Source organism: Meles meles, chromosome 5 (genome assembly GCF_922984935.1).
Source record: "Meles meles chromosome 5, mMelMel3.1 paternal haplotype, whole genome shotgun sequence".
NCBI classification, from domain to species: Eukaryota; Metazoa; Chordata; class Mammalia; order Carnivora; family Mustelidae; genus Meles; species Meles meles.
Window position 1 is genome coordinate 26,960,864 of NC_060070.1, and position 19,807 is coordinate 26,980,670.

Genomic DNA, 19,807 nt, shown 5'->3' on the forward strand with positions numbered 1-19,807 from the left:
AAAGATTTTATTTGTTTATTTGACAGATGGAGGTCACAAGTAGGCAAAGAAGCAGGCAGAGAGAGAAGAAGGGAAGCAGGCTCCCTGCTGAGCAGAGAGCCCGATACGGGGCCTGATCCCAGGACCCTGGGATCATGACCTGAGCTGAAGGCAGAGGCCTTAACCCACTGAGCCACCCAAGCGCCCCTGTTGTTTCTGCTTCTTAGATGGCTGTTTCACAGTCTAGGTGAAGAGCCCAGTGCTCTTACATTAGCTCTTATCATTTTCTAATTGTTCTCTTTTTATTTTAAATCATCCAGAGGAATTTTAAGGGTATTTTGTCATGATCTGAACAGAAGTTCAGCCATATGTTGGACTAGGGTTATGTGTAAACCTGTAAATTTATTTGGTATTTGATCTCTCAGTGGAACCACTTTTTTTTTTTTAAACTTTTTTTAACTTTTACATAAGCTCTACGCCCAACATAGGGCTTTGAACTCACAATCCTGAGATCAGGAGTCTCATGCTCTACTTACTGAGCCAGCCAGGTGCCCCATAACCACATACTACTTATTAGAGTTACTCCTAGGTATATGTTGTTTTGAGCTATTGATGGCTTGTGACGGTATCTATCAGGGTTTACCCAAAGAAGCAGAACCAGTAGGAGACATACATTAAGAGATGTTTTGTAAGAAATAGGCCTATGTGATTTGAGGACTGGCTGGCTAAGTCTGAAATGAGTAGGGCAGGCTACTAGGAAAAACAGTCTGGAATTCTCAGGCACAGGATGAAGCTGCCATCCACAGGCGGTATTTCTTCTTTCTCAGAGAAACCTCAATTCCCGGAGAAGCCGTTTCAACTGATTGAATCAGGCCTGCCTAGATTATCTAGGATAATCTCCTTTACCTAAAGTCAACTGATTATGGTCATTAATCACACCTTTTAAAACACCTTTGCAGTAACACCTCGGTCAGTATTTGATTGATTAACTCCAGACATGTCAAAAGACCATCCGAGTGAGCTCATGGAAAACCACAGGGAGAGCAAACAAGTCTGACCGTACTAACCTGATTTCATTTTTTAATAAGGTGACTAAACTGACCAGTATTTGGAATTCATTGAGGCACTTTAAAAAGTGGCTGCATAGTATCCCATTTGCATACGATAGTATTAAAGAGGGTTTTTTCATTTGTTTGAATTGACAGTTGGTTCATTAGGAGTCAGTAATATGATTATTACTGTTTAAAGAGACAAGTACTGTCAGTTGAACTGTTGAAGACATTAAGTATAGTTATTTTATAACAGGAGACACCTAGCAGATCAAGATAGTGATCGTTAAAAATTTTTTAAATAATCCGTACTGACCAGGGTTGGATGTATTGCGACAATAACCAGAACACTTTCAAGTCTGATGTGAGTTTTAGTCTCTGCTCCAAGACTAACTGGTGAGCCTGGGGTGGGAATGTTTTCTCTTACTATTTCCGTGACTACCAATGGGGAAGGAATACCTACGTCAGGAGGAATTGTAAGGCATAATGAAGAGTGTGGAACACAGCTTAGCAGGGTTCCTGGCACATAGTAGGTTCTCAGGAATTCTTTTTTCCTTTGTTTCTTGACTGAAAGAGGAGTATTTGGAATGAGCACACTTTGATTGATTGTGCAGGAAAACAGATTGAGGAAGTCCTAGAATAAATACTTAACCTTCCATGTCAAAGCTGCTCTAAACACAGATCTTAGTATTGACTTGTTTCCTGCAAAACCAGATTCATAATAAAAAAAAAAGTCCTTTCATTAACAAAAACATAAATAGATGTGTCTCTAAGTGCAAGACTGTGCGGAGAGGTGTCTAATTTTTACAGGTTGATAATTGAAATTTCGGAGGTTTATATGTCAGAAATCTTTTTCTTGCTATTTCCTTACCTGTTCCATGTTTGTTATATTTTTTAAACAAGTTATATTTTTATATATTTTATTATATATTTAAACAAGTTATATTTGTTATATTTTTTAAACAATAACTAATATTTAACTGAAATGCTAAATGTGCTAGTTAACTATTAGATGAGTTAAACTTGAATAGCCGGTGACCAAAAACTAAATCTGTTATGAAATCTTTCATTTTATATTGCTGAAATTTAACCTAAAGCCTTTCTGCTATGATTTTAATCTTTCTTGCCTTAAAGGCAGGGGAAATGATCAGCATTTTCATGCAAATTAATTCTTCAATTATAAGGGCATCGCTGAATTGCTTGTCGGGAAAACTAAATAATTTAACTTAGGTAGCACTTTTTAACTTTTCTGTCAACTTTGCCTCCCAAGAAAACCTTCTTCCCCTGTGCATTTTGAAATGAGAATCACAAAAAGCGCAAAAAAGTGGCTGATGGCTATACAATATCATAGAAAAAACAGGACACGGAGAAAACAAAACTGCAAAAATATAGTAGGATGGGGGGAAAAAAAATCCTGGAGTCTTGAGAGTTAAAGGAGTTCCCTATGAAACTGGATTCCTTTGTCATTTACATTTGTCTTGTAAATTCCAATTTTTCTTCTCCAACCTGCTGACCATCTTGCCACTCTGTTAGCCGGATCTCTCCTTGGAGAACCTCCTTTCCACCATTTACATCTTTAGTATTTTCGCGTAAGAATGATATCTGTTATAAACTGTGGGCCATAGCTTTTCCCCAGAACTGCAATCAGAGTGGTTGGCTGCTCCTTTCCTAACCTTTATGTCCAGGTAAGTCCTCTGACTCACCTCATTCACCACTGTGTAGAGACAGCACTAGGCATATATATGATTTCCTAGGTGTTCAAAACCGCCAAGTAGGTGCCCTCCAAAGAACATCGCACCCCCTTTTGTGCCGGCTGCTGGAGACATGTTCTGAGTTGCTCTCTACTTTCTTTACGGAAGGAGAGATTTTTGTCTTAGCCGTGAGCACATTTTCTCATGCCTTCAGTTGACGCCTTTCCTTCTACAGTTGACTGTTCTCTTTGCCAAATTCTGATTTCTTTTTCTCTTCATACAAAAATAAAACAAAAACAATAAGAACACTTTGAGTATTTGTGAGCTGCATGAGATCAGGGACCTTCTCTGTCTTGCTTTCTGGATTGCCCAGCACCTAGAGCAGTGCCTGATAGATAACAAGGACTCTATCCTTGACCAGACTTTACTCAGGCTTCGCTAAGTCCTCTTCCTAGCTATGCCTCAACCTTGCTTCCTTGGCCTCCTCCTCCCTCATTGGACCAACATAGCTTAGTTGTAACAAGAATCTCACTACATCAATTTAGAGAGAATCCCCTACCTCCATATCTGATCACCCTTGATATCTGGTCAAATTCGTCATGCCTCCCCTCCCCCGCCACTGTCCCCCACATGCTGATGACTTTGACCTGCCGTCACCAAGAATATTCTTGGGTCAGTTTCACAAGAATCCCTCTACTCCATGTGTCCTCTCAGTGACTACCCCTCTGTCCGTTCTGCTCATTGGCTATAAATCCCTAGCCGTCTTTTTTGTATTTGGAGTTAAGTCTGACCTCTCTCTTATTGTGATAGTCTGGACACCTATCTCAGCAGTCCTAAATACAGTCTTCTTTACCATTTCAACAAGTGTGAGATAATTTTTTTTCTTTAACATAGACTCATAGAAGGTGGGGTCCAGCTTTTCTTGAATATCAGTGGCCCTTTGTGGCTCCTGGCGCTCAGAGGGCCCTGCTTTATAAGCCAACTTTCATCAGTAACGGTTAAATTTTCTTGGAAGCATTTTGAATCTTTACTTTTCTGGTCACCTAAATTTTTTTTAGTTGAATTTTATCCTTTGTTAAACTCTGAGAATGATGACTAGGTGCAGACCATGTTTCCCCAGTCCTGTATATTGTACAAGCAGGAGATTTTTGCTTCTCTTTTTCTGTTCCTTGTTTAAGACCAAAAATGAGGAAACCACTTAGGACCCCAGGCTGGTATGATAATTTAATCATTCTGCAGTAGAAAAGAGAGCTGAGTCTTGACTCCTGTGATTCTTAATGTGATTGATGCCTGTAGATTAGTTGAAATTAATCATCTTGAACCTTGGAAGAAAATGATCCATGCCTAGATTTTCTTAGTTATATTTTCTCTACTTTTCTCAATAGTTTTTTGAATTATATATGTATATAGTTTCCTAAGTTTTTTATCCTATTTTGAATATGCAGTTGGCCCTTACACAGCCCTAATTTGACCTTTGCACATCCATGTGTACACAGATTTTTTCTTTTCTTGATCATAAATACAGTATTATACTGTAAAGGTATTTTCTCTTACGATTTTTTACTGTTCACTTCCCTGTAGCTTATTTATTGTAAGGATACTGTATATAATACATATAACATACAGCATATATGTTAATTGACTGGTGGTATTGGCAGGAAAGCTTCCAGTCGACAATGGTCAAGTTAGTAAAGTTTTGAGGGAGATAAAAGTTATACGTGGATTTTTGACTCTGCGGGGGATGGTGTTCCTTACCCTTGCACTGTTCAGGAGTCAGTAGTATGTAAAGTTACTTCATATCAACTAAATTGGGAATAAATTTTCACATATTTTCTCTATTTCTGTTAAACATCAGGCCTTAGATCTGCTCTTTTTTCCAAATATTTGGACTTTAAGAAATTTCATTAAAATTTAATTTATACCCTGAAAATATAAACGATGGCTTTCAACATACTCTTACACAAATTTATCTTAGTGTTCAATATAGTTAATGTACATTTCTGAATAGTTTTACTGGGAAAGTATGAGACTACGACTTTAAATTCAATTGCTTCTGTTGTTTTCACACTGTCAACAGATATGTATGTTTAAGTCTGAAATGCAGGATTGTATAAATGTTACCTGTTTAGTTATGAAGCAGACACATAGCAGCACCCCACTCCGTGCTATCCTTCCCCCCGGTGTGCTCCCCGCCTGCTGGGCCCAATGTCCGGGCCCAGCGGTGCTGTGACCTGGCACACAGACCCAGGCTCAGAGGTAGGACAGCTGGAGTTGAAAACACTCAGCTCCCTCCCGCTCCCCTCTGGGTTTTGTTGTTGTTGTTGTTGTTCCCTCTCTTTTTGGTTCTTTCCATTTTTCTGTGAAAGGTCAGAGACTTTATTTCTTCCTTTATAGGGTGACCAACAAAAGAGACTCTGACCATTTGGCCCAGTTCTGAATGAATTTAAACTTGTATTAGAGGTTTTTAAGTAGAATCTTTAGGAAGCAATTATTAGGTGAAAAGATCTATCAGAGCCTGAAATCCTTGTTAGTGGCATAACGTACTCCTGGCACGAACGTCACCGTCCTCCAGACAGGCACAAAATGGTCTTTGCTCCCTATTGCAGCATGAATGAAGCCTTCAGCGGAAAAGATAGGTGGTGCGGACATACTGATCTTCGTAAGGAAATACCACCTCACGCTTACTTCGTCCAGACTTTCACCAACCTGTCTCTCTGCTTTTTCCTTTTTTGCTGAAAGTTTGAGCCTTCTAGGCTGATGAAGTTTCCAGCAATCAGCATGTTGTTTTAGTACTTCCATGTCATTAAAGAAATTGGCTTTCTTCTGAATAAGAAATGCATCTGCACTCCAGATTACATGTTAAAAATAAAAGGAGCTCAGTATTTATCAGACATCTAAATGGCTCCTTTAGCCATCTCTGGCTAACGCAGGGCACACCTCTTTTTTCTAGGTAGCCGGGACCATAGTGACTCCACGGGTCATGCCTTGTGGTGCTGGGGCATCTTTTGGGGGTGGAGTGGAAAGGGGGAGATAAACATTTGAGAAACTTGAAACAAAGGACTTGTCCAAATTTTAGCAAGCTCTGCTGAGTGTGAAGAGCCAGATGAACAGGGGAGGGGGGCCTCTCTGGGAGCCAGGGAGTCATTAGAAAACAATGCGTTTCAGAGCGGGAATCCAAGAAAGGGAAAAAGAATTGGAACATCAAAAGATAGCATAAAAATAAGCAAAATATGGATTTTGAGGTAAAATAAGTAGTAGTGATAAAATTAGTATTTTCACTAATTTTAAAATGAGTGATTTTAAGGACTTTTTCTAGGAAAATATCTGTGTGTTGTGACAGATGGAAATTAGATTTTAAAGTTCACTATTAGCAAATCATGCTGTTCAGAAGCCACATTTAGCTTATTTTTGTCATTTGAAGAACGCTGGGATTATTTGGAATAGTAGTAAGTATTGACTGTTTAACATTTTCTGTGTGCCAAATTCTGAGTGAAGAGTGTCGAGAATTCATGTAGCCTTCTCACCAACCTCTGAGGAGCACATGTTGTTATCCCCAGAAGCCTGGGATATGAGGCCAGTTCACTTTCCTGAGGTAGAGATTCAGACTCAAGTCAATTGATACACCCAAGCCCATGTTCTAACCATCACTGTGAGGCAGGGGAGGTAGAAAGAAGTTGTCAGGCCAGGAACAGTCACCTTCCCCCCTTCGGTTTTAAAGCAAGACCACACTTTCCATTTGTTTATGTTGTTACATAGTGTTTCATAAAGTATAAAAGCACTTTGTAGCTCCTGTTGCTAGAGAGCTTACAAAAATTTTCTATGAAACATAGTTAATACCATTGCTTTCAAAGAAAGCAGTAAAAGTAATGACTTTGCTCTAGGGAAAGCATAAGATGAATTATTTGAAACTAATCTTCACTCAGTAAACAAATCATTCCCCCACTAAGAATCAGGTCTATAAAAAGTAATTTTAACTTTAATGTGAAGAAGTTTGGGAATTGGATTCTTTTGGCTTCAGAGTGAATAATGTCACTTACAGAGAAAAGAATCTACGAAAAGGTTGGCAAAAAACTGAGATGTTTGGGAGTTAAGCCATGTTTCTTTTTTAAAAGTAATTTTTCTATGTTCTATTTAAATCAATAGAGTTCTGACTTGTGAATAGCAAAACTGAGTGAGCCCCATTGTTCAACTAAAATACTATTTCTCTTGAATTATTTTGTGCCAGAGCCCTGAGGAGCAAGGAGCTCAGGAGAGCAGAGGGATTTTGAGCTCCATTTTAAACATGCTGCCCCATGAGGGCCAGTACTCTGAACCACCTTTGTATAAATCCAGCCACATAACCCGAATTTGAATGAATTTATGACTTGTAGTATTTATTAATGACTGAGGTTAATATTCCAGAATTTGATGGCAGATAACGACCACACACTCTGTTTTTCGATGTTCACTGGAGCCTTGATTATTTAAAACAAATGTGCCCCATCTTCAGGCTCACCTGATTATATAGAGATAATGAAGGAAGTGTCTACTGTGCCTTTGGTAGGTATTTCAGTGACTTTTTGTGTTGGGGGTGGGGTGGCTAGGGTCATAATAAATATCACTACAATGGCTGCAAGACCTTTTCAGGTAGAAACCGTAAGATGGTTACTTTGAGAAATAAAGGTTGCACATCAGGAAATGTTTTATTGTCAGGGGAACAATTTAAGGAATCTGACATTTTCCTGAGCCAAAACTCTTATGTCTACAAATGTCATAGTCAAGAAAATTGTGATTCGTCATTCTTACTATAAACAAATGTACCTTTCTGATTGTCTGCAATTTTTACATTACCCACTAATTTTTTAGTTATTTACTTACTCTTCTAAGGAATATTTTTTGGGGTTTTTTTCCCCTTTTAAAGCACTGTTTTTTGTAAATTAAAAAATGAAGTTACCTTTGGTTACCTGCTTTTGAGATTAGCAGTTTGTCACTGAAAAAAATTATAATTTGAATGCACAGCTTAATCTTTATAAAAATTAATTGTAAGGATTTCTCTTTGAAGGAGTTTAGCAGATTATATATTCTGAGTAACCTCCCAGTTGAAATAATTGAAATGCTGTAAGAAGTTTATAAAATATCTTTCTAAATATATTGCTAAATTGGTACACAAAATAAGAAAAACCATAGAGACCAAAGACAAAATGAACACAGGAATCCTGGATGTTCCTCCTGGGCTTTGGGGGTTGAGTTCCCATCTGATGGCCACCTAGGGCAAGGGGATGGCGGATAAAGCCTCTGGTTCTCCATGTTGGAAAGCCTAATAAGGGATACTGTCAATGTAATGGTTATTAAGAAATAAACCTGGGAGTGGGGAAATGGGGAGTGAGGAGAGGAGGAAAACCTGCCTGCCTTTACCTTTGCACTAGTGAGGGAGAGGTAGCAGCAGGATGTGAATTCTCCTAAAACATGAGAAAGACTGACGTGGGTACAGTTGTCTGGATTGCTCCTCTGAGGTCCAAAAGTCCTCATGCCAAGAATTTAATTAAAGGGTTCCTAGGTTCATTGCCTCCCAACAGGCAAATGGAAGCCAAAAGGAAGTCTTCTCTGGAGGAGTGCCACTTAAACCGGGCCTCCAGAATTGCCACAGATAATGTTTCAAGGGGAATCATTTCACAGTCAAAAATCTCAAATTTAAAAAAAAAATGTCACAGGGGCGCCTGGGTGGCTCAGTGAGTTAAGCCTCTGCCTTCGGCCCAGGTCATGGTCTCAGGGTCCTGGGATCGAACCCTGCATCAGGCTCTCTGCTCAGCAGGGAGCCTGCTTCCTCTTCTCTCTCTCTGCCTGCCTCTCTGCCTTCTCATTTCTCTCTCTCTGTCAAATAAATAAATGAAACCTTAAAAAAAAAAAAAGTCACAAATCAGACAAAATCACCAGCATGAGCAATAGAACTACCAGACATAGCAGAGTGGACTTATCCCATTCCTAATGTAAAATAAGTACATTAAATGTACTTTTAAAAATAAATAATGTGATTTTGCTTTTACAAAAATAAACAAACAAGAAGCTTGGAAGTATGAGCAGGAAATGACAAAGACTGGAAGAAGACTAAGTAGAATTTCTGCAAATAAGGAATGTGGTTATTAACATTAAAAAATTCAGTTATTAGGTTGAAGAAATTAGACAGTGCTGAAGAGAGAATTAATGAATTAGAATATGAATGTAAGGAAATTACCTGGAATGTATCCCTCCAAGAAGTGGAAAGCATGAGTGGTGAAGAGACCTGGAAAAGAAAATCTTTTCAGAAATGATAACGCAATTGGGATCATTTTACAGAGGACAACCAGCCCAAAATGTTACCATGAAAATCACATAGCTGTCTAAATATCAAAGTAGACTTTAAAGTAAAAAGCATTGCTAACAGGACTCCTGGGTGGCTCAGTGGGTTAAGCTTCTGCCCTCAGCTCATGTCATGATCTCAGGGTTGTAGGATTGAGCTCTGCGTCCGGGTTTCTGCTCGGCAGGTGGTCTGTTTCCCCCTCTCTCTTTAGAATGAGGTTGTCAAATTCCCTAATACTCTCAATTGAATTTTGATTGGAATTATGTTAAAGTTATAGATTTCCTTTGGGATTATTTGCACCTTTGAAATACTGAGTCTTCCTATCTAGAGATAACGGTATGTGTTTCCAGTTATTCAGGGTATTTTTTTTGTTGTTGCTTTTAGGATGCCTTAGGGAAGTTTTAGAGCCTTCTTCATATAGATTCCACATTTTACGTTAAATGCATTCCTTTTTTTTTTTTTTTTAAGATTTTGTTATTAAAAGAGAATGAGAGAACATGACAGGGATGGGGTCAGAAGGAGAAGCAGACTCCTTGCTGAGCAGGGAGCCCAATGTGGGACTAGATCCTGGGACTCCAAGATCATAACCTGAGCCGAAGGCAGTCACTTAACCAACTGAGCCACCCAGGTGCCCTGCCTCTCTAAGTATTAATTTTGCTTGTGCTGTAAGAGAGAGCCGTCCTCATCCCATGTTTTCTAACTGGTTATTGTTGGCATATAAGAAAGCTATAGCTTTTGTTTTACTGCTTATTATTTTAATTCTAGTCATTTGTTTTAACATAATATTTACTGAGTTTTTGTTGTGGGGTATTAGTAGTCACTTTATAATAATTTTTGAATAAACTTCCTCTTCCTAGTTTATAGTTGAGGGAAATGAAGCTTAGGGGAGGATAAAGAGATTACTCAAGGTCACACCATTAAATAGGTGAGCTGGGGTTTTAATTCAGTTATGTCTCAAAAAAAAAAAAAAAACCTCTCTACATCAGAGTATATTTTTCTTGATAAATTTAATTCAACAAAAAAATCATGCTATGGAGATGAATGAGATAATGTAAAATAGCCTTGAAAGACTCAAGGAATATAAACAAACCATCCAAATTAGCAGTTTCACTGAGAAATTTAAGGTAGGAGATTAGTTAGAGAGTAGCTACGATCTGGCATTGCCTTTCAGTAGTTTAGAAATCATAGAACTCATTTGTTTATAAAACTTTTGAAAGGTATTCTGAACATCTGTGTCAGTCACATTGTGAAATAGATGTCTTCCGGGTGGTTTTTCTTTATTTTATTTTTTTTATTTTATAAGTGGCATTTAGTGTAAAATCAACCCTGGTTGTGTGTGTTAGTGATACCTTCTGTGTGTATATGTGTGTCTTGTGTGTATCTGTGTATGTGCACGTGTGTGAAATCATCCCAGGGGAGAGCCACTGCCAGAAGACCCAGAGGTGGGTGAAGATGCGGAATGGTGTGGTGGCGGTTGAGGTAGAAGGTAGTGTTCTGATAGACACACTCAGGTAGAGGAGGATTTCCCAGATTACATGGGGCAGGATGCTGAGAAGAGAGAGCCTTCAGTCTCCTTCATTGCCAGGGTTTTCAGGAAAAAAATTTCTTCACATTTTTAAAAACCTTAAAATTCACCTGCGCTTGTCCTTGCTCTGTCTCAAGCCTTAGATCTTCCAAATACTGTGTCTGCTTTGTGAGGACAGACTTTCCTGTCCTCCCTTCCGTACACACAAATAAACCACACTGTTTTCAGCACAGGAGAGGTGACAGGGCTCTTTGGTCTCTCACCAGGAATCCTGAAGTGGGTAAAACTGATCGACAACTTTGAAGGAGAATATGACTATGTGACCAATGAGGGGACAGTGTTCACGTTCAAGACAAATCGCCATTCGCCGAACTATCGCCTGATCAACATCGACTTCACAGATCCCGAGGAGTCGAAGTGGAAAGTGCTTGTTCCTGAGCACGAGAAGGACGTCTTAGGTAAGATTCCGTGCTACTGGGACACTGTGTGCTTTTTTTTTTTTTAGTGAGAAGGCCAAAAACTGGTACAGCTCTCCTTCTCTGGAGACTGGTTACAAGGTAAAGAGCCTTCAACCTTCAGTCATCGAGAGCGAAGTGTCTGAACAGCATCTGTTTGGTTAGTATGTCACGCAGGGTCTTCAAAAAATTGTGGAGTATGAATCCAGGCTTCCCAGCGGTAATGTATTGTTGTTGTTTTAATATCAGTTGCCTCTCTGTGAAGTAAACCATTTAGATCAGAATCCTTAGCTTTTAGGCTTTTGAATAACCTTTGGCTGTTTGTAGATTTCGGAGTGGGTCTACAGTCCTCTCGTTGGAAAAGAAGAAATTGTTGTCAGATGTCACTGAAACTTCATGTGTGCACGGAGCTACATTAACCTCTTGAGAACCTCCCTTTAGCAATTGTTTCAGAGTGCCCCTAAGTTCCCTCTTACTCATTTTCTTTGTGATTTTCAAAAATGATATGCTGCTTTATAAATTATTCATTGCCTGAAAGCTAATTTGATGAGACTAAGATCTGCGAAGTTTGCTACCATTTTTTATACAAAAGGAGTCTGGTACCTTCGAGCCAAGGAAGACTTTACCTGTAGGATGTGAACTTGTGCTGATGGGTTGAATAGGGTAAAACCTGAGGCCATCCCAAATTGTGAAGGTATAAGTTACAAAATTAGGAAAACAGTTCCTTTTGAGATCGGCAGAGCAGCCCTGTCTGATAAAGCAGTTCTTGCTGTGACTTTCAGTGAATTAAAGCACAGTGAATTAAAGTACTAGAATCAGACAGGTCCAGGTTCACATCCAAGAAAAGTAGGGGATTCTTTCCGCCTTAGCTCAAGGCGGTATGCCCTGGGCTTGGCACATTAAACCTGGCCTTGCATAGGGGTAGAAGGGAAAGGACAGACGACAGACTGTCTCAGGGAGGGCTTCCTATTGGGCCCTTGTTTCTGCAGTACCTTGGCCCTGGAAGAAGCACTACTGTGGGCGTTTGCTTGAGATTCTCCTCAGCCCTTGGGCATCTGAGTGCCCTCCACCCCTTTCTTCTCTACTGAGGTCTCCACATCCTTCTGGGAAGTTCTTTAGGACAGGGCCCGAGACAAACCCCATGCCTGCTCTCTCCTGCAAAACCCACATCTGGAACTCTGAGGCGGCAGTGTATCCCAGGCCCTTCCTCTGGCTTCTAGATGTTCCGTTATAGTCCTTTTAGCTTCTCAGGTTTGGCTCTCTCATAAGCTGGGCTTCTCCCTTGGTGGGGGGTAGGGAGGGTGGGGGCAGAACATGACAGGGGATCTCTTCAAGGACATTTCTCCACCTGCCTCCTCGGAATCTTCATTCACCGCCTGACCGTCATTTATATTTGGATGAGGGATCCATGAACCAAGGAACACGGTTTTGGCCATTTCCTTCAACATCTTCATATGAGGAATCTGCTTTGTAGTAACTTCAGTAGCCTGATGGCTTCAAGCCAAACCGAGACAGAATATGCCCCCCAAGGGTGGCAAGAGCCAACATTCAGGAATGCTGAACTTAGGAAGTGAGTGCTTCCTAAGTGCCGCATGAATTTTGCCCCATCATATTTGGTGGGTCCAGGTGAGCCTTTAGTGGCGTAAGTCTTCATGTAGCGAGGTGACCTGGGTGTTTTTCAGGAGCAAGTCAGGTTGCACCAGTGATCCTTATATAGGGAGCTGTCGGAGATAGAAACATCTCCCCAAACATGTGAGTTTTCTGCCTTTAAAGTCCTGAAGAAGTGGTTCTACTTACATCTTAAGGTGACATTCTCTTTCACTTGCAGATCGAATGAGATGCAAATCGATGCTTGGAGATTTGGGGGGACGTGATATATCTTTATAATCTTCCTTCTCTAAGGTTATAAGTTCTTTAGAAAGAGGAAACCTTCAATATTTGCCAGAACTCATCAATCCAGAGAGAAGCGCTGTTGCATTTGCTATATATCATTAGCACAGAATGCCCTATGGAGAATAAAAACCAGAGATGAGTCATAAAGTGCAGCCATAAAGTCAGAGCTTTTATTAATGACAGTCGACAAATCCCCTTGTCTTTTCCTTATTCACTCCGTCTGTTTTATAATTCTGACATGCTCATAGTTAACACAGAGTGATTATTCTTTGACAGAAATAATTTACGTCAGTTTTTCCCCTGTACTTTCTTTAAAACATTAAGGCCACCTGAAATATATTGCTTGATTGCAGCACTTTAAACAAATTGCATTGGACAATGAGCAAATTGCTTTTAGATGTAAGAGTTCTTCTGTCCTCACTTAGCAGAAAAGCTTGCTGTGGTAATCCAGACAGCCTAGCACCGCGGAGGCCCTGGGTGATCCTCAGGAGTGCCTCTGGCTAATGTCCTGTTCATATATAATTAATAATCTTATAAGCATGAACTGCTAGTTTCTTTCGGGTTGTAAGAATAGGTGTCGGGACCCTCCCTGCACCACACCTCACAGTATGAAAGGCTTGTCTTTTCCACGTGTGGGAGCTACATTGCCTGTCGCCCTGTCCTTACATGTACTATAGCATCTCTCCCTCCAGGGGGCATGGGGCGGGGCAGTGGGAAGCTGTCCTTACTTCAGGCGGATCTGATGCACACCAGAACAGGTAGTCCTTTGGGCCTGCCCTTCCGCTTTCTCCTCTCCCCATCAGCCCCCTCACCTCCTGTCCTGGCTCTGTCACTGACAGCACCATTCCTGACCTCGTCGCAACCCCGGGAGTTGAGGACTCCTCCTCTCTCTGCCTTACTGTCCATATCCCCACAATTACCACGTCCTGATGATTCTTCTGGGAAATGGCGTTTCTTGTCTTCCCTCCCTCGACTTTGTTCCAGCTTGATGTGGTTTGACTGGCTAACGATGGCTGTAGTGTTCTTCCTCGTCTCCCCTCCCTCCTTCCATAGACCCCCCACTGTTCTGCATCCTTCGTGGCTATCATCTTTGTTCATGTCATCCTTCAGCCCAGACAGTACCTCCCCCGTAGTGGCTCAGTGAGCACTGACCTCCCCTGTCCAGCTCACCAGATCCCCTGCACACCACCACCCTCTCCTCCCACCCAACAGTGAGCGACTTTTTGTCTTCTTGGAAATGGATGTCTCACATGTTCTCTTTGCCAGTCTCCCTCCCTCCCTGCTGGTCGTTCGTATTCCTTTTCTCTCTCTCCATTCCCAGCTCTGGCTGTCCTTCCTTGAGTTGCCTGTCCTTCCACCACCTTATCCCCCAGAGAGCTGTCCTGTCTCTGACACCACCCTAGGCACCCATCCCCTTGCACCCCTGTACTCAAGGTGGAGTTCAGCGCTTGCTTAAGGGCTCTTGTGTGTTTTACCTCTGCTTGCATGTTATTTCTTGTATTTTTAGATGATTGTGTCTTAAGGGCAGAAGTGACATCATCTGCCTGCCTGTTTCTCCAGGACTTTGCAGGGTATCTGGCACATACCTGGGGTGCAGTATATTTTTGTTGGAAAAACAGCCCTGACAGACATGGTTCTACCTCCTATACCATGATACTGGGCCCAAAATAAGTAGGCAGGATTATTTGTATCACAAAATATTTTGTAGAGTATTTTATTTCTTCTGGACATGGCAGTAATCATTTATTAAAGGAATATGCTGGAATTAGATGAACGATTACATCCAGTCATAAAATCACTTTGCAAGTCTCATTGCTGCGTAGCACAATGGTGAGTTAAAGAAGTGTTGTTCGGTGAAGTAAAGTCTGCTTTTCACTACTTTCAAAGCCATGTTAGCTTTTATCTGTCCTTACCTTTTCAGAATGGGTCGCTTGCGTGAGGTCTAACTTTCTGGTGTTATGCTACCTTCATGATGTGAGGAACATTCTGCAGCTTCACGACCTGGCCACCGGTGCTCTCCTCAAGACCTTCCCCCTGGAGGTCGGCAGCGTTGTGGGATACAGCGGTCAGAAGAAGGACACCGAAATCTTCTATCAGTTTACTTCCTTTTTATCTCCAGGTGAGAGTCTTTTCACCAGTGTTACTCAGCTGAAAAATCAGACTAATGTTTGGGTTTCTCTTGGGAAATGGAAATGGAATGCTGTGTTATTGAAAATCCCATATGCTGTAGTATAGCCAGAATTACATAATGGGAATAAAACAGTAAAACAGATGCTTAGAACACAGGGAGATGTGAAAGCCTAAAACGGCACACTCATTCATCTTATATCCTGAGTCTCCCTTCTGGGTACAGGACCAACTGGTGTTCTAGGTTGGTTTAAAAAATTAGTGTGAACACGTAGAACCTGAGATTCAGCCTTTGGTCTGTACGGATCAGGATACACACAGTGCAGAGTAACTAAAAGCATAAAAGAAAAATCTATAGTCTCATCTGACATGAAAAACCTGTTTTCTAAAACAGACTGAGAATAATTTGTGCTGTTGTTAAACTGAATTAAAATATAATTCTAAAAGTGTAGTCTTACGTCATATAGAGAAAATATGTTCCTTGTTTCAAGGGAAAAGGGAAAAAAAAAAGCCATGCTTATAAGTTATGATACTGTGTTCCGCGGTATGGGTTAATTTTGCCCAAAGTAAACAGTTCTCTCTGTAACTTTTTCTCAGTTGATCACATTCATTTTGTCATTTTGGTTTTTCCTGCTTCTCCACTTGGCTGCCTGGATTTTGTTGTCACCAAAGCCACACACATACCCTGATCTGTCCCAGGAGCCTGGCTCCGTTGGCAGCTTAATGTTGACTGAGCAGACCCTATCTTAAGAGCAGTCTGGCCAAAAACATTTCTGCCCTTCCCTCGTTTGCTTTTCAAGCTCCTGCATAGCCCTTTCGTCCCAACTGGCTTTGTGGCAGTCACTGGTCCCAGCACAGTCAGCAGACGTAGGGGAGTGAGCTAAGCAGGTGCCGAAGCGGCTCTTTCATCATGGGCTTCAGCCAGGTGGCGGTGATGCTTCCATCTACTTGTGTGTGTGTGTGTGAGAGAGAGAGAGAGAGTGTCACAGAGCAGCCAATCGTGAGGAATCTTAATGGCATGACAGCTTGCTCTCGGGGCTACTGAAACCAAGAGAGTGATGTTCTTCTCTAAGTAGGTCTGATGGTAGAGCCAGAATGCCGGCAAGCTCTACTTTCCCGTGTGCCTTTAAGAGGACCTAGAGGGTCTGGGGAAGTGCCCACAGCGCTGTAGAAACCATGCCCAGCACCAGGAGTTGGAAACCGACAGGTCAGGAATCCCATTTCAGGCGGTCCTATGCCATGTCCCTTCTGCCCTGGGGAACAGTGGCAGCCAGTGGACAGGAACCGAGAAAAATCCATTTCTTTCAGATTGTCGTTCTCAACCCACTGCTGTTTGGGTTCACCATTTATTTCCCCAACTTACACTGGTTCCAGAATTTTTACTTTGAAAATTCCATAGCTTAAACAGTTTAAATGGATAAAGGGCGATGAGGAGAACAGGATAGGGGTGACTCACCTATTCTTAACAAAAGCCAGTGTCCCTAAGGGCCTATAAACCTCCTGCAAGGACTCTGTGTGACTCAGGAAAAAGCTCCTCATTACCTGGGCAAGAAAGGGCTCACTGACCTAGTGTAAAGGGACGGGTTCCATGCCAAGCAGTGAAACGCTATCAGTGACTATTACGGCTGTGAAGTTTGAAAAGTTGCAAAGTTCTGTACTGCCGGGCAGTTTCTGAACAAGCTCTAATTTGTCATCGTGATGCTTTGTTCTTCCCCTTTGTCTTGTCTTACTCATTTTGCCTTAGCCTTTCTCTTTTCTCCCTTTAATGCAGTTTTTTAGTCTAAAACCAGAGAATAGGGCTTCTAGACTCAGGCCTGCTGGTCCAAAGTAAAAATAGCCATCAGAGCATTAAACTAGATCTCTCAAAAGCAAGAAACTGTCAGTGAGTATATATATACATCTAGGCACATACATACCAGAGGCTGTCTCTCCCTGGTCTCCGAAGGTTAGCTGTCTACTACTGCAGTAAACAACAGATACCAAATTCTAAGTAAAGCCTTGGGGCCAACAATAACTCCAGCTCCGGCTGTTAGGACATGTGCATCTGGCCGGTGGGTGCCAGCTGACCTTGTTTCCCAGAGAGGCACATAGTGAAGACTGTGTCTTGAACCCAGGCTATTTAGACTTTTTTTTTTTTTTAAGATTTTATTTATTTGATATATACAGAGAGATCACAAGTAGATAGAGAGGCAAGCAGAGAGAGGGGGGGAAGCAGGCTCCCTGCTGAGCAGAGAGATCGATGTGGGGCTCGATCCCAGGACCCTGAGATCATGACCTGAGCCGAAGGCAGAGGCTTAACCCACTGAGCCACCCAGGCGCCCCGAACCCAGGCTATTTAGACTTTTGTACCTTGAGTTGAACTTGGGCGACCACGAGCAGCCAGGGCAATTTGGAACACAATGCACTTATTCCCTGTGGCCCAAACCACTTAGTGGTTGAGCTGATTAATTCTGTATTCATGGAACTTCAGAAGGTTGTCTAAGGTTAGCTCCAGACAGACTCACACCTTATAGCAAGTCCCAGGTGCATGGCTCTGGGAAACAGGGATGAGCAAAGAAGCCTTTGCCAGACTGTTTGGGAAAGGCAAAAAATAAAAAAAGTAAGACTTAAGTTTTTAGAACAGTTTTAGGTTCACAGCAAAATCGAGGAGAAGGTACCAGAGATTTCCAGTATACCCCTGTCCCCACATCACAGCCTCCCCCATTATCAGCATCCCCCACCAGAGTGGACAGTTGGTACAATTGATGAACCTACGTTGACACCTCATAATCACCCAGAGTCCCTAGTTGACATTATGGTTGACCCTTGCTGTTGCACATTCTGTGGGTTTGGACAAATCTGTAATGACATGTATCCTTCATTATAGTATCGTATGGGATATCTTCACTGCCCTAAAAATCCTCCATGCTCCCTCTGTTTACCTCTCTCCTCTCCCCAACCCCTGGCAACCAATGATCTGTTTACTGTTTCCACAGTTTTGTCTTTCTGCAGAATATCTTATGGTTGGACTCATATGGTATTGGCTTCTTTCACTTAGTACTAGGCATTTCAGTTTCCTCCATATCTTTTCAAGGGCTCAATAGCTTATTTCTTTTAACCCTGAATAATACCCCATTGTCTGGATATACCAAGGTTTATTTACACATTCATCTTCTGAAGAACATCTTGGAAGCTTCCCAGTTTTAGCAGTTACGAATAAAGCAGCCATAAATATCCATGTGCAGATTTTTGTGTGGACATAACTTTTCAACTCCTTTGTGTAAATACCAAGGAGGGCAAACATTTTTAAGACTTGTTTTAGTTTCCATTTAGGTTTTTTTCTTTTAATAACATTAAAAGCCACCCAGGTGGGTCTGTATGGATCATCTTTGAGAAAAAAGTTCTTTTGCCTTCTCTGTACATATCCAGTTTTCAAGTCCTCTGATTTTTCTTTCATAGTCTCTCCCAGAGTTTCTCCTTTGCTCTTAATTCCCACTCCCATTTCTTTTACCTCCTTATATTTATTTTGGATCATTGGGACTATATGAGCCGATCATCCCTGCCTTCTTCCTGTTACTAATAGGGCTTTGTTAAACCACTGTTTTCATCGGGAGACCAGACTCCTCAAGTCCAGACGCCTCCTCTGGCCTTAAGGGACTTCCATTACCCAGTTCTGTCTTCACCCCTAAACGTGGAAATGAATTTCCTAGAGATCACGTGACCAGTCCTCTCCAGTTTACGGTTCTAAGGTGTCTTCTCCAAACCCACCTCCCTTGGACTTAGCAAGCCAAATCAGACAGGACACAAGCATCATTAGATAATAGGGATTCACATTATGTGAATGTGTGATGGGTTCGTCCAGGCTAACCCAGATGGATCTGTAAAGAGAAAGTATTAATCAAATGTATTAAGCCTTGTATGTTCAGGTTTAACTCAGCCTCCTCCACAGTGCCACTTTGGTGTAGAACAGAAGGGAAGGTTCTTGGCACCTTTCCCTGCATAGTAGCCAGACCCTTTTTGCCTACTTCATTCTGCTGTTAGAGGATGTGACGTCTTAGTTCTTCCAGATGAACAGGCATTTAGAGTACATTTCCAATTCATGGTCTTTCAAAGAGGAATTTGTCTTCTAGTCCTTTGGTGGCTTGTGTAAGGTCATTGACGGAGTACCTGTCACAGGAGGGAGTGCTGGCTGCCTGGGCCGGTGTCATTCTCTGGGGTGCAGGCTGCCGTGGTCCAAGGTGAGTTAGTGGCTCAAGTGGCACCCGCTTGGTCTGCAGTCTTTTTTGTTAGTTGTTTGGTGGTCCCAGCTTGGTTTTTTTCACTTTTTTTTTTTTTTTTTTTTTTTAAGATTCAGATTTTTTTGTGTTTTGAGGAAGGGGGTAAGTACATATTGATCTAGAAGCCTTTCGGAAATTAACGTATCTCTGAAATAGCCTCACCCTCATGATTACATTCATCTAGACAAGGACACTATTCAGTATCTGGTACATTAGAATGTATGCCACCCCCCCACCCCAAAAGTGTATGCCCAGAGTGTAGTTTGGAACTACTTGGTGTACGAAGACATATTTCAACAGATATCCAAATATGACTTAAACTAGGAAAGGCAGTACTTTGGTCGTATTACTTATCTTCTCTCTGTCAATATTGATCATACTTCCTGTTAAAATACCTTAAAGTAATTCATCTGTAAGCATGAGACTTGCGATCGCATTCATAGAGATCAGCAGTCGTGCTATTAATGAATGTAAACGTATTGGGGGTGCAGATTATTGTTTCTCATCCGCGCATGA

General features: G+C 41.5%; 1 protein-coding gene across 2 annotated transcripts in view; it reads left to right on the forward strand.

The window, feature by feature from the left end:
• LOC123942290 (prolyl endopeptidase) overlaps window positions 1-19,807 on the forward strand; it is a 112,570-nt gene that overhangs the window by 52,002 nt on the left and 40,761 nt on the right. For both annotated transcript variants that reach the window (XM_046006137.1, XM_046006138.1), the window contains 2 exons: window positions 10,827-11,018; window positions 14,830-15,027. In XM_046006137.1, coding sequence (XP_045862093.1) covers window positions 10,827-11,018; window positions 14,830-15,027 — 390 coding nt within the window. The remainder of the gene's footprint in view (window positions 1-10,826; window positions 11,019-14,829; window positions 15,028-19,807) is intronic.